The sequence below is a fragment of the Canis lupus genome, chromosome 12 (genome assembly GCF_003254725.2).
Source record: "Canis lupus dingo isolate Sandy chromosome 12, ASM325472v2, whole genome shotgun sequence".
NCBI classification, from domain to species: Eukaryota; Metazoa; Chordata; class Mammalia; order Carnivora; family Canidae; genus Canis; species Canis lupus.
In genome coordinates this window covers 2,030,572-2,046,516 of record NC_064254.1, presented here as the reverse complement: position 1 = coordinate 2,046,516, position 15,945 = coordinate 2,030,572, and the positions used below count along the sequence as shown (strand labels likewise).

Here is a 15,945-nt window from a genome sequence, read left to right as displayed (position 1 = left end):
ACATTATAAAAAAATATCCATAAAATGTAACCACTAGAAATAACATTCCTCATTAACTGTATAATTCACTAAAATCATCACTCTTTCCTCTGCCTTTTTTTAGTTTCTGGAGAACATTATGTAAGTCAAAATGAGTTCTCCTGCTAGCAAGGAGATGACTGTGTGTCTGTGTGCGTGTGTGCCTGTGTGCAGCATCCTGTTAGTTTTTACTTTACATTCTTAATTTTTAACAAATTTTAATTTTCTTCATTTATGTTTACTTTGATATTTATGTTAATAAAACATTAATTTTTTGTTTTGTTTTTCAGAACTTGAGAAAAGTAATGGTAAATATTCTGACAACCCTTTAGTCCTGCACTATGATGCCTCTCATCACTGGCATTTCTTGCCTTTTCACTTGCATGCCATCCCTTTGCTTCCCCTTCTCTTGAATGTCTGCTTTCCCTCCCCATTGTTTGGTTTCTGCACTTTTCCCATATTAGGTTTCCTTTGCTTCTGTTTTCCTGTCTTTTCCATCTTTTCCTATATCTCTCTTTTTTTCATTCTATGCCTTGTCAGTGTGTAAAAATTATGAAGTTGGTGAAATAAAGGAATTTATCCAACAACCACATGGTTTTCGTTCAATTACATTTATTGACAATACTTTACTTAAGTCCTTTATCATGTATTCCAGAGAGGGGTGCTCATTACTATACAAATGATACTTCCTCCATCTTTAAGAGATGGACGAGCACTCCAAAGTTACTGAGTTAAATCGTTGATCCCTTTTCCTTCTGTAAATTCTGACGTTATTCACTGTCAAGTGTGAGACTGAGGCTCACTCTTTTATTGCCATTAATCATTAGTCAACTCTTTTATTGCCATTAATCATTAGTCAAGTGTTCTCATGTGTGTAAGTACTTTTATTTTTTATTTTTTTTATTTACTTATTTTTTTTATTGGTGTTCAATTTACTAACATACAGAATAACACCCAGTGCCCGTCACCCATTCACTCCCACCCCCCGCCCTCCTCCCCTTCTACCACCCCTAGTTCGTTTCCCAGAGTTAGCAGTCTTTACGTTCTGTCTCCCTTTCTGATATTTCCCACACATTTCTTCTCCCTTCCCTTATTTTCCCTTTCACTATTATTTATATTCCCCAAATGAATGAGAACATATAATGTTTGTCCTTCTCCGACTGACTTACTTCACTCAGCATAGTACTTTTAGATAATTTTGCCTGGTTTTTTTCTTTCCAGCCATTATAATTACACTTTTTCTTTACATTTTAATTTACCCAGGGATTAATTCTGCAAGCGCCATCCTTTTGAATCTTTGTACAGGAGTTTTGTTTCTCAAGGAAATTTCATTGATATTTCTAAATCTGATTTTTTTTAATGTGAGTGACATGAGAATCTACTATCCAATGTTCCTACCAAATTCTCTAATAAGACCCTAAAATAGTCATAAAGTTTAATATCTCTTCTTACCTATATATTTTTCCCATTTTATTTATGTTTTCACAAGGATTAGAATGTAAGATATCATCTGAATTTATATAGCAAAGATGTTATGAATAATCCTAAAGATACAATTATTGGTGGCTAAGTGTCATTATTGCATGCTTACTTAACACTTTTGGAAAACCTATCTCACATATATATGTTGTGCTTTATATTCAAAATGGTAGAAGGCCAATGCAAAATGAATAATTTGGCACTGGCTATCCCAGAGAAAGTCTTATGTACCATTTCACTGGGTCTTCTTTCCTTTTTTTTTTTTTTTAAGATTTTATTTATTTATTCATGAGAGTTCAAAACTAATGGCCTAACCTTACGTTGGGGTAATATATATCTGCCAAACAAAAATACTATCATTCACACATGCATTACTAAAAAAATTTACCTCACAGAAGTGATTTACCTACATAAATCAAAGAGAGAAAGAAGCAGATGGAGAAGCAGGCTCCATACAGGGAGCCCAATGTGGGACTGGATCCCGGGACTCCAGGATCACGCCCTGGGCTGAAGGCAGGCGCTAAACTGCTAAACCACCCAGGGATCCCTGGGTCAAATTTTCTTAAAATAAGTGCTAAATGTACTTTTTAAAGGAGTGAGAATGATAAACTAAAATTACCTATTGTTGGCGAAAATGCCTTTGGAGCTTAATGTTTCCAGTTCTCAAAAATGTCAGTCAGTTTGCACCAGAAGGAAACCATAGAAGTGTTTCAAGTTTTTCCCTCCTCCCTTCCTAATATTAGTCTTTCTTTTTGCATGAATTGGTTCATCTTCTGTGTTTAGATAAGTAGGTAAAAAGCAAATTTAATTAACTTATTATTCTGTGTATGTCTTTGTTTTATCTAATTCTTGTACCTTTGTCTTCAACTCTCCATCATCATCTTGATCAACTCCAAGATACACATATTTTTCTTGATCTTCCTTCATTATTTTATCTTTCCAGCTAAAGTTTGCAGTTTTGTTTTATACTTCAACTTCCCTCATTATTACTTCCATATGTTTTTACCCTTTGATTTATGTAGGCAAATCACTTCTGCTAGGTAAGTTTTATTTATAAGGCATGTGTAAATGATAGTACTTTTGTTTGTCAGATATATATCACCCCAACGTAAGGTTAGGTCATTAGTTTTGAACTGAATTCTCATCACGTAATGCTTTATTTTCCTTCTTTTTAAGTTATTTAGTTTAGAAATAGTTAGATTTTCTTTCCACCAATGGATAGAGGTGATAACAACCCTGTTTTTCTTATGAGGAAAATTAGACCAGGAGGTATATAATTTAAGAATATCTAAAACTGGGAGATAGAGATAAGGATTTATAGGTGAAGTGAGGATCCAAACAATGCAAGAAAGATGGGAAAAGAGTCAGGCAGAGGAATTAACACCAAAAACAGTAGAGGTTGAAGGATTTTGTACACGAGAGAGCTTTTCTCAACACTCACTGTTTTATTTTATTTTATATACACTATGCTCAACTTAAAAATACATGAAGGTATTTCTATAGCACTCAGGATATTTATAGAATTCTTATATTACCATTAACACATATTTTATTTCCCTCAAATCAATTTCAGCATCAATTTTAGTCCACTTATTTCTCCTTTGTTTATAAGAGATACAGGTGCTAAGCAATTGGTGCTTAGCAATATATGTTAGAATGGGGGAGAAAATGGGTTAGAGCAAAGCAATGTCACTCAATTCTTTCCATTTCTTCTGAGTTCAACACTAAAAATTCAGTGTTTACCAAAGCTTGTTTTAAAAGTTCTATGTATTGACAATTAAGTTATAGCACACTTGTTAAACTCAAAGAATTAGAAACCATAAGACTTACAGAAAAATCTGTGTCCACACATTACAGCCATTCATTTCTCAATGATTTTAATATCCACAAAAAAGACTTTTCCAGGATTTATAGGTTGATTACTATTTATACAAGTTTTGTTTTCACTTAATGACAACTTGCTTATGTATACTTGTCAAAGTAATTGACAAAATTATAAAATTAATTTTAAAAGACCACTACCAGTAAAATATTTTATAAAATTATCTTATTTTATTAAATACATATTTTGGTCCAAACCTTGAATTCCCTAAAAACCTAAAAACATCTATAAGGACATAAGTGTGGGATAATATTCTAGGTGGCCTGACACTTCAACATTTGTATAGTACTTACTTATTTCAGAAAATTCACTCATTTTCCTCCTTTATGAGGATAAGCATGTGCTCTCTTGCAAATTTTTCAGGTTTTTTGTGTGCTTTTCGTTTACTTTTTTCTCATTATGTTCATCCTAAAAATTTATGTTGCATTGGCAATTTTCAACTCATCTTACTTTTCCATATTTATTCCCTTTCACATTTACAAAATTTTCTCCATTTTATTTTTCAGGAGCACTTCTGGAAGAAATTGGTAATTATTTTCAGACTCATATTCCTTTGGTGGTCCATTTTATTGCAATGATTGTTGCACTGCATTGGAAGTTTTCCAATCATCTGACTTTTCCGTATTTATTCTCTTTCAAATTTACAAAATTTTCTCCATTTTATTTTTCAGGAGCACTTCTGGAAGAAATTGGTAATTATTTTCAGATTCTTATTCCTTTGGTGGTCCATTTTATTGCAATGATTGTTGCACTGCATTGGCAGTTTTCCAATCATCTGACTTTTCCATGTTTATTTGCCTTTACATTTAAAAGTTTTCTCCATTTCTCTTTCAGGGGAACTTCATGGAAAAATTGGTAAATTTTTTCAGACTCACATTCCTTTGGTAATGTATTGTATAGAAATGATTTTTTTCTTGGCATTTTCTAATTCTTTAACTCATTACCCACCCCATCTTTGCTCTTCATTTTCTTGAATTTTCAATTATTCTCCACTTTATTTGTGCTTCCTGAAATTCTCCAATATTAATGTCCCTACTCATTCTCTCTCTCCACCAGTTTCCTTTCCTTTCCTTTATTTGCCATATATTCTTCGTCTTCTATCTTCCAGATACTTATTATAATTTCATTTTAAGGTTTGTGAGATGCAAAGGACTAGGTTAAGAAGAATGTGCTTGTTTTCATACAAGATATATTCTAGAAAACACCATTTCACTTTGATTTTCCCACATGTTATTTGAATTGGAGTGCCCTGTACTGTGAATATGAAAATATCCTAAATCTGAAAGGATCAGATTCCAAAGTTTCTGAGTTAAGTTTTTTTTTCTTCCATTGGCCTTTTAAACACTCTGAACATACTGTATTCATGTATAACCCTGAGACTTGCTATTGAACTCCCCTTGACCATATTATCAAGTGATCAGACCTATATAAATATTTTTACATGACTATAACTGGGTATTTTCTCACTCAACCATACTTATTACTCTTCTTTCACTTGCACTTTTATCTGTTCAATTAGTAATTCAATAAATTGTTTTTGGGGATCTTTATACATACATTTTTAAAAATTATTTATCAGAGAGAGAGGAGAGAGGGGAAGAGGAAGAGCGAGAGAGAGAATCCTCAAACAGACCCCACACTGAGCGTGGATTCTGATGTGGGGCTCAATCCCAGGACCCTAATATCATGACCTCCAAAATCAAGAACTAGATGCTTAATTGACTGAGCTACCCATGTGCCCCATACAAGCATTTTTCATCCAATTAATCTCATTGATACTATATCTCTGAAGTCTAAGGTTATGTTCTAAGATATTTCTACACCAATTTCAGTATCTCACCACAAGAATTATTTAAATCTTCATGTCCCTACATATCACATGGTATTCAATGATATTTATTCAATGGAATGGATTTCATGTGATTCCTTAAATAGGGAATGGACATGACTTGGCCATTTTGCAAAAACAATCATTAGCAGATATAGGGCTTTAATCATATCTCATTTCTAATGTTTAGAAAACCTTTCTCATATATATGTGTCTATATGGTTTCTCTCACATAGGAGGAAGGCATAGTATAACTCTGGTGAGAAACAGAATCTTTCTGAGAACCCTGTTCATTTGGCTTCCTGGATTTTGCAACCATGTTATTTAGTTAAGATGATCTTCATTCAGCCATGGGTTAACATAGTCAAATAAAATAAGGCTGTGAATTAATCAGTGGACAAAAATGTGAATAGAGGCACCCCAAAACATGACCTCACATTATTTATGTGAACAATATTTCAGTATCCCCTTTTACAGTATTTGTGGGAACTTTATATGATGTAGCTACTGCAATACTGAGATTTAACAAATATATTTAAAGCAGCTAATGGCCACTCTAAAGCTAACAAACTGGATAAATAGGAACCTAAACACTGTGAAAAGGAAGAAGAATATTTTTATAAATTAAACAACCAGAACTAAACTCCTAAAATTTTTGTCAATTCATTAAATTAACTCTATTCTCCTATCCTTTATTTACCAGTGAATATCTCTAGAAAGCAGTGATCTCTGCACCCCTGTTGTATGCCTCTCTGAGTGTTCACCTGAAATCTTATAGGGTTAATTTAAAATAAATTTTTCAGCCAATTCAAATTTTCTTTGTGGTTATCTCCCACCATTTTTACATTGATCTTTCCATTTGTACTTTTGTTTTTTCACTATGACTACAGGGAAAAATATTAATTTTTGATATTCCATTACTTTTGATCTCCTTCAAAATGATAGGTTTCTTGGGTGTCTGTAACATTTCCTGCATTTTAATCTGTATGCCCTCCAGTACCACCCCTCTCCTTGATGTATACTATTCCTCTGCCAACATGCAGGTGACACATGGCAAAAAGACACGTGAAAAGATGCTAAACATTAATTATCATCAGGGAAATACAAATCAAAACTATGGTGAGATACCACCTCACATTGTCAGAATGTCTATAATTAACAATACAGGAAATATCAAATTTCACAAGAATGCAGGGAAAAGAGAACTCTCTTATGCTGTTCATGGGAATAAAAACTGTTGCAGACAGTCTAGATGGGTGTTCCTCGGGATCCCTGGGTGGTGCAGCGGTTTGGTGCCTGCCTTTGGCCCAGGGCGCGATCCTGGAGACCTGGGATGGAATCCCACGTCGGGCTCCCGGTGCATGGAGCCTGCTTCTCCCTCTGCCTGTGTCTCTGCCTCTCTCTTTCTCTCTCTGTGTGACTATCATAAATAAATAAAAATTTAAAAAAATAGATGGGTGTTCCTCAAAAAGTTAAAAATAGAACTATGCTGTAACCTAGTAATTACACTAGTAGTTATTTACCCAAAGGATACAAAAATACTAAAAAAAAAAAATACTGATTTTAAGGGGCACATGTACCCCAGTGTTTTATAGCACATTATCATCAAGAGCCAAATTATGGAAAAAGCCCAAGCATCCATCAATTGATGAATGGATAAAAGATGTACCTGATTTCACTGATATGTGGAATCTAAGAAAGAAAGCAGATGAACGTAAAGAAATGAAAACAAAGAAGAGAGGCACAGCATAAAAGGGACTCTTAAGGGAAAAATGGGGGTTGCTTGAGAAGAGGTCGACATGGCATTGGGCTAAATGGGTGATGGGTTTTAAGTAGTGTATTTGTTGTGATGAGCAGTAAGTGTTATATGTAAGTGACGAATCACTAAATTCTATTCCTGAAACTAATATTGGACTATATGTTAATTAGTTGGAATTTAAATAAAAACTTGAAACATTAAAATAAATAATAAAAATAAATAAATAAATATTGGCAGAAGGACTAAATGTCTTAAGAATATTTCAAAGTAACATCTTAATTATGAATTATTTTATGTGGACAAAAGAAATAATTGACCTAGGAGGTTTCTGAAAAAAGCCTAATATAATCATTCTAATTTTAATATTCTCTCTTTATAATGACAATTTTAATTATATTGTTGATATTTCGGGAATGGGATTTAGGAAAATATCTTTTTAATGTACATTCTAGGTGTCATGTGACTACCTACAATGTACAGGTTTGGACAGATGGGTGCCTTTACTGTATTTTTTTTTCATCACAGTTAAGTACCTTTCATATATATATACATACATATACATATTTTCATTTTATCTAAAATAGGTGATATTCCAGTGAAGGAGGAATGATTGATATTGTGAATTCCAGATGAAGACATGTCCTCCCTGCTCTCATAGTTTATTTACTAATTTAGTTCCTTTTGAAGGAAGGGGTAGAAGGATGTAAAACATTGCCACTGATTGGTGAAATATCGTCTGGAACCTCAAGGTTCCAATTTCAACAAATACGAGTCCACTTGGACCACAGAGTAAATTAGGAAACAAGTTCCAATTTTTGATCTCCTCCTTTCCTGACATTGTGTTTTCATTGGAATAAACTGTTTTTTCTTCCTTTTATTTTAGAGGAGAATGAAAATAAAACAAATACCAGTAATGTATTCCATTGTGTACCTTGTCGTTTTCTCATATATTTTTTGTACCCTTGCCTTTGTCATAATGATCATCTATCTCAATTCAAATGTATACATCATTTTATGATTTGTCTCAGTATCTTACCTTTCCAAATCATCGTCTCTTCCTATCAATATTTCCATTATTGCCTCTTTCATTTGTCTTGTTTCAATCAAGGAGGCATCATCTTTCTGACAAATGAATTCATTAATAAGATGTGTATAAAGCTGAAATATTTTTAAAGTTCTAATGTGTTAGTTTTATCCAAGAAGGATTCACTTGATTTAGAACCCTCTTCATTGCTTCCTCTTCCTTTCCTACTATGTAATTTAGAAATGATGAGATTTTTCTCACAAGATGGGTATGAGATGACATTATTTTCTTTTTTCTGTGAAGAAAATTGTACTAACAGGCATCTAAATTTAGAAAAGTTACAATGTGGGAGACAGAGATGAGTATTAATAGATGTTTTAGACTATCAAATACAAAGAAGATGGAAAAAGGACTACACAGTGGATATACATGCCAAAGAGATTTCCTCCAAGAATATAAGGCAAGGGCAGCCCCAGTAGCCCAGTGGTTTACCGCCGCCTTCCACCCAGGGTGTGATCGAGTCCCACATCGGGCTCCCTGAATGGAGCCTGCTTCTCTCTCTCCCTGTGTCTCTGCCTCTCTCTCTCTCTATGTCTATCACGAATAAATAAATAAATAAGTAGATAAATAAATAAGTCTTTAAAAAAAAAGAATATAAGACAAAACACCCCAGATACCGAAGCAAACTTGAAAAAAGAAAAGCAAATTGGAAACATGATTCTGAGCTTCAAGTTATATTACAAAACTGAACAAAACAGTATGATGCTGGTGCAAAAATAGATACATAGATCAATGGAACAGAATAGAAAGCCCAGAAATGATCCCACAATTATATGGTCAATTAATCTTTTACAAACAAAAAGAATATCCAAAAGAAAAAAGACAGTCTCTTCAACAAATTCTGTTGTAAAAACTGGATGGCAACATGAAGAAGAATGAAACTGGACCACTTTCTTACATCATACATAAAAATTAATTGAAATTGAAAATGGACAAAAGACCGAAATATGAAATAGGAAACCATTAAAATTGGTGAGGGGAACCAAGTCAGCAACCTCTTTGACATCAGCCAAAACTTCTTTCTAAATGTGTATCTGAGGCAATGGAAACAAAAGCAAAAATACTGGGACTTCATCAAAAGAAAGGCGTCTGCACATTGAAAGAAACAAACAAACAAAAAGTGAAAAGGAAGAAGATATTTGCAAATGACATATCTGATAAAGGAGTAGTGTCCCAAATGTATAAAGAATTTATATGACTCAACACCAAAAAAATAAATAACTCAATTAAAAAATTTGTCAGAAGACATGAATAGATGAAGAAGACAAACAGATGGCCAACAAACACATGAAAAGATGCTCAACATCACTCATCATAAGGGAAATACAAATCAAAACTATAATGGGATCCCACCTCACACCTGTCAAGTGGCTAAAATCTAAGTAACAACAGGTGCTGGCAGGGATGTGGAGAAAGGGGAACCCACATGCATCGTTAGTGGGAATGCAAACTGATGCAGGCACTCTACAAAACAGCATAGAGGTCCCTCAAAAAGTTAAAAATAGAGCTATCTTATGATCTAGCAACTACACCACTAGATATTCACCCAAATAATACAAAAGTATGAATTCTAAGAGATACATGCACCCTAATTTTTACAACATTATCTACAATAGTCAAACTATGGAAATAGCCATGTGTCCATCAACTGATGAATGGATAAAGAAGATGTGAGATATATACATATATATATCAAATGAAATATTACTTAGCTATAAAAAGGAATGAAATCTTGCCATTTGCAATGATGAGGATGTAGCTAGAGAGTATTATGCTAAGCAAAGTAAGTCACTCAGAGAAAGATGAATATGATTTCCCATATGTGGAATTTAAGAAAGAGAACAAATGAACATGGGGGATAAAAAAGCCAGAGAGAGGTGATCAAGAAACAGACTATTAAGCATACATAACAAATTTTTGGTTACCAGAGGGTAACTCATGGAGATGGGCTAACTAGATGACAAGGATTAAGGAGTGCACTTGTGACGAATAGCTGGTGTTGTATGGAAGTGCTGAATCACTAAGCATACACCTAAAACTAATATTACACTATATATTAACTAATTTGAATTTAAATAAACTCTTAAAAAAGAGAATGTAGGACAATTAAAAGTCCTACATACACAAAATCTTGGAATCGTATAAATTGTATAAGGATATGATTGTATCCTTTCAATTACTGCTTTTTACAAAATGTCAATTTAATAAGTGAGCTAATCTTTTGAAATTTCCACGGAAGTTTCCTAAGGGATGTCAATAAAGCATAAAGCCACATTTTAGGGAAAAAATAAAATGAGTGCTTAAAACACACTCTTCTAACATTTTGCTTATACAATCAGCATTCATTTTCCTCTATAACTCATCTTAAAAATTTCATTTCTTCCAAATATATGAGTCAGTAATCAACATACATTATATTTTCTGTTTGTTTTTAAAAGATTTATGTGCTGAGAAATTCTCTGCTTAATTGTAAATTACTGGAAATAGAAAGATTTTAGTTAAAGCTCATAACTTACTACTTTGACCTTCTGAAGTAAATGATAAAATCCAAGACGATAGATTTTTAAAGCTATTTTGGAAAGTCCTACCAATTAACAGCTAAATTAAAGTTTGTTAAAGGCAAAGAATTAGAAATAATTTGAATTGCAAATGATTATACCCAGTCTCAGTCAGTGACATTTTCTAAAAAGACCTTTTCAGGGGCACCTGGGTGGCTCAGTTGGTTAAGCGTCTGCCTTCAGCTCGGATCATGATCCCAGAGTTCTGAGATTGAGCCCCACTTCAGGGTCTCTGCTCATGAGGGGACCCTGCTTCTCCTGCTCTCTCTCCCCTGCCTCTCTCTGTTACTCTGTCTCTTGAATAAATAAATAAAATCTAAAAAAAAAAAAAAACATTTTAGGATTTATACATAGTTTACCACTAATTATACAAATAATGTTTTCACTTAAAGGCATCTTATTTAGCCTGACAAAAAAAAGAATTTTCAAAATTAATAATCTACTTCAATAAGCTACTAACAAGTTAACATTTCTTAGGAAATTATGTTATTAAATATATATTTTGGTCTAAACTTGAATTATTTATATACATAAAACTGTCTAGAAGACAAATATGTTAGATGAAATTCTAGTAATTCCTCTTTCCACATCTTCATCATTCTTCTCTTATTCAGTTAATTGTCGAAAAATTGTTCTCACTTTTCTAAGATAAAAATGTACTTAATTGCTATTTTTTTCATGTTCTGTTTCTTGGTTTTGGGTTTGTTTGTTTCTGATTGCATTTATGTTACCAATATGGTGTGCACTGAAAATTTTCAACTCATTTTCATTTTCTTTGTTAGTTTTCCTTGACATTTACTGACATTTACATGAGTTTTTTTCTTTTTGAGAAGGACTTCGGCAGGAGCTTGGTAACTTTCTTCTGGCATTCTTTTTACTGATGTCTTCCCTAAGAATATTTTTTTTTCTTTGCTTCCTTTCGTTCCTTTGATTTATTCTTAGGCTTCTATCTTCCAGATGATTGTCATAATTTCATTATAAGTTTGGTGAGATGAGGTGATTAGGCTAAGAAGAAGTGGTTTTCTCCATTTAATAGAAAACTGCCCTTTAAATTGAGTCCCCCAACATGTGTTCTGAGACAAAGTTCCCATCATTTTGTATATAATATTGCCCCAGTTCTTAATGGATGGGTTCAGACTCCAAAGTTGCCAAGTGTGAGAAGTTCCTCCTTTTGGTGGCCTTTTACACACTTTGCATATTACTGACATCAAGTGAAACCTTGACACATGAGAGTCTCCTTCTCTTGACCATATTTCAAGTGGTCCAAGGTATGTAAGTATTTTTGGATGCTTTGCCTGCTTACTGTCCCTTTCCAGTCATAGTTATTACTCCTCTTTCATTTTTACTTGAATTCATTTAATTATTAATTCAATAAATTGCTCTTCCTTCATCCACTTTTTTCACTCAAAATTCATTGATGACATATCACTAGAGTCTAAGGCAATTTTCTAAGATATTCCTACACTGATCACATAAGAAGAATTATTTAAATCTTCATGTCCTACACTGTATAGTATACAGATTGTATTTTGCAAATTGTAGTGAAGTTTTTACATGGAATGTACTTTAGAGATTCCTTTAATTGATTTTGAAATGAATTTTGCTTGGCCAATATGCAGACACAAACATTTAACTGTGTCTTCCTTAAGATGTTAACATCTATAACATACATGTGTGTTTATGTCTTTTCTCTCAGCTAGGAGGAAGGCTCAATACAAGTTCGGTGAGTAATGCTTATTTCTTGGAAAGCTCTATTCTTCCATCTCTTGGGTCCTTCCTGAAAGTAGCAAAATAGTATGCAGAAACACAACAAAAATGTCTATGGTTGCCAAAGAAGCATCTGTAGCATTAGCTTTCTAAATTTAAAGAGTTTTAGTAAATTCTCTCAGAAGTGCAAACTTCAATTGATTCAGTATTTCTTCCTCCTTTCCTCCATCCTTCATCTTGATTTTAGGCTCTCTCTTTCCTGCTCCTGCTCCCTTGTCTTGCTTCTATATTGCTACTTGGCCTACACATGATCTTTTTTACTATGATATTTGAAAAAAAATGAAATATGAAAATAATACAGAATTAAAAGAGGAAGCCCAAGGATTTTAGAAGAAGAAATGGGACAAAGGGAGAAATGGAAAAGACAATAAGAGAAAACAGGGAAGGAAAAAAAGTAAAAAGTTTCCTTCTTTCTCTCCCCCGCCCCAGACTGGAGGAAGGCACAATTATATGCTGGTAAGTGATATGAACTCTGATACAGAAAATCCTACTATCGAAGATATTTTAAATCAATACCTACTGTGTGCAAAGCAATGTGCTAAAAATCAAAGCAACTCCAAAGCATGCATCCATGATCTCAGTAGATTACTCAATGTTTTAGTAGATAACAATGTGTTCAAAATATTAAATTTTAGCAGTTTTGTTATTTTTGAGCACAGGTTGAGCATAGGTAGAGTGGTATTGTCTGCTAAAAATCTGAGAAAACTAAAACAAAAAATAAGTTATTTGATCAGATTTGCCATATTCCCTATTTCCTTTCAACAACCTAAATATTTAATTGCTATTTATCCTGAGGGAACATTATATAAAGAGAACATAGAGATGTATCAGATCTTCAAGTCAAACACAATTTAGCAAAAGGTAAGTAGATATTTAAGGTTATGGTTTCCTTCGGTTGCTCTTATTCCTAAATTAATCCTAGGGCATTTATACTCATTGTATTCTGGTGAGACAAGCAGCTATGTTTCAGAGGATGAGATCTCATATACATTTGTTCCTTATAGATTGGAGGAAAGAATTGTTCCAGGCTGGTAAGTCTATGATGATGCAGGAGGGATCCTGCTCCTTATGGGCCAGTCTCAGGAAAAGATGGGTAGAGGGGAGTTACATCTACTAAGGGCAAAAGAAACCCTCACAGAGGGGGAAACCTCTGGCTCAGGCCTACTGAGATCCTTCCCAGAATAATAATAGTCCACTTGTCTGCAGTAAATGTGACCCTGGATGCAGCCACTGCCCATCCTTCCCTCCTCCTGTCTGAAGACAGGAGACAAGTAACCTGGCAAGAAGAACATCAAGATCTACCTAGCTCCACCCAGAGATTCCACTCCTATCCCTGTGTGCTGGGTCAACTGCACATCAGCTCTGGGAGAGCCCACTGGGAAGTTAAGGTCGAGGGTGCACTTTCCTGGGACCTGGGAATTTGTATAGATAATGTAACAAGGAAGGGGAGCATCACAGTGTCCCCACAGAATGGTTTCTGGGCCATCAGGCTCTATAAGGGAGAGTACTGGGCCCTCACCTCCCCAGAAACCTGTCTTACTATAAGAGAAAAGCCCCTCAGTGTGGGGATATTCCTGGATTATGATGCTGGAGATGTATCCTACTATAATATGACAGATGGATCCCACATTTTCTCCTTTACCCAGATAACATTCAGTCGTGCTATAAGACCACTTTTCAGGCTTTGGTCTCCCGACTCAGGTTCCCTAACCATCTGTCCATGGAGGTAATGTTTAATTCATTTATGAGAATTATATGAGAAATATATGAGAAACGATTATTTTTGGCCCCAGTGATGATTATAATTCTCTCCCAAGGAGATGCTAATTGATGCTTAATTGTAAATTACTGGAAATAGAAAGATTTTAGTTAAAGCTCATAACTTACTACTTTGACCTTCTGAAGTAAATGATAAAATCCAAGACGATAGATTTTTAAAGCTATTTTGGAAAGTCCTACCAATTAATAGCTAAATTAAAGTTTGTTAAAGGCAAAGAATTAGAAATAATTTGAATTGCAAATGATTATACCCAAGGAGATGCTAATTGATATTTTCCTTCATCTTACTGATCCATTGTTATGATTGTCTGAGACACAGACTGTGATTGCCCCTCATATCAATTCTCCCTTCTTCCAGTTATAGATGTTTTCATACAATTACCTTGACCTATGACATCCCCATATGAACATTAGATTTTTTTACCTTCACTTGCTGCATGTGACTAATTGATGGCTGGTGTGTTATAAACTAATTATTCTGTATGATTCCTGGAATGTATCCTTAAAAGAAAATTGTATTCTTCTTTTCTTCTTTACATTTTCTTCTAACTGGAATGTGTTATGATGAATGGAACTGAAAGAACATTTGTGACTATGTAATATGACATGAATGGCAGAGAAATTAGAATAGACTTGGGTTTTGGGCTTCTTTATGGACCTACTCCATTATGTAACTTCAGAATTCTTTTCTGTGTAAAATAAACTTTTATATCTTTAAGACATTTATATATTGGATATTTGTCATTTGTGATTGAATCTATCCCTGACTGATGCACTCTCCATTTAAATATGACAGCAAAAAAAAAATTTATATATATATATATATATATATATATATATATATATATATATATATATATGACAGCAGATGACATCCACAACTGAATATTTAGGTGGAACAGGAGATGTGAAGTTCAGTGGTTGATTACTTGGCTACTTACACTCTTGCATTTCCTTACTTTTGCATTCAGTTTAATTAATAATCCCACCTTCTTTGGAGCACCCTTGTGGCTGAGCCAGTTAAATGTCTGACTCTTGATCTCAGCTCAGGTATTGATCTCAGAGTCATGAATTCAAGTCCTGTGTGGGGCTCCATGCATGGCATGGAGCCAACTTAAAAAAAAATTATATTTTCTTTAAATTTCCAATTCTACTGTCCCCTTATTCTCAGTGTATGACTGTATTCGCTCTTTGAATGAAGAAGAAAGAAGGAAGAAAAAGAAAAGAAGAAGAATATATATATACATATGTTTTTCTTTCTTTACAATTTTGGGATCTAGTTTCTTCTAACATACAGAAAAAAATACAACCAGGACCTAATATATCACTCTGTTCTAGCCACTTGTTTGATTATATTCTCTTTTTTCCCTCTTTTTTCTTTCTTGGTTTCATAATCTCTTCTGATTTGTCTAGTGTATGTTTTGTGGAGTCGTGGTTGATATTTTTGTATTTTATTCTCTGATTCATCTATTCTTCTATGGAAAAAATGAGAGGACAGGAAAACTCACCCCAGAAAAGAGAACAAGAGGCAATACTAACTGCCAGAGACTTAATAAATATGGATAAAAATAAGATGTTGGAGCTAGAATTCAGAGTAATGATTATAAAGATACTAGCTAGGCTTGAAAAAAGCATAGAAGAGAATCCCTTTCTGGAGAAATAATAGAACTAAAATCGAGTCTGGAGAAATAAAAAAAGGTATTACTGTGTTACAATAAAAAATGGAGGCTCTAACTGCTATAATAAATGAAGCAGAAAAGAGAATCAGTGATAAGAAATATAAAATGATAG

The 15,945-nt window shown here is 33.7% G+C and overlaps 1 protein-coding gene across 1 annotated transcript in view; it reads left to right on the top strand.

The window, feature by feature from the left end:
* LOC118350447 (butyrophilin subfamily 1 member A1-like) overlaps positions 1–14,887 on the top strand; it is a 60,627-nt gene extending 45,740 nt beyond the window's left edge. The window contains exons 3-10 of the mRNA XM_049092599.1: positions 309–326; positions 3,886–3,906; positions 4,051–4,071; positions 4,214–4,234; positions 12,305–12,331; positions 12,805–12,831; positions 13,380–13,406; positions 13,582–14,887. Of these exons, the coding sequence (XP_048948556.1) occupies positions 309–326; positions 3,886–3,906; positions 4,051–4,071; positions 4,214–4,234; positions 12,305–12,331; positions 12,805–12,831; positions 13,380–13,406; positions 13,582–14,105 (686 nt within the window). The 3' untranslated portion in view covers positions 14,106–14,887. The remainder of the gene's footprint in view (positions 1–308; positions 327–3,885; positions 3,907–4,050; positions 4,072–4,213; positions 4,235–12,304; positions 12,332–12,804; positions 12,832–13,379; positions 13,407–13,581) is intronic.
* Positions 14,888–15,945: the final 1,058 nt, after the last annotated feature.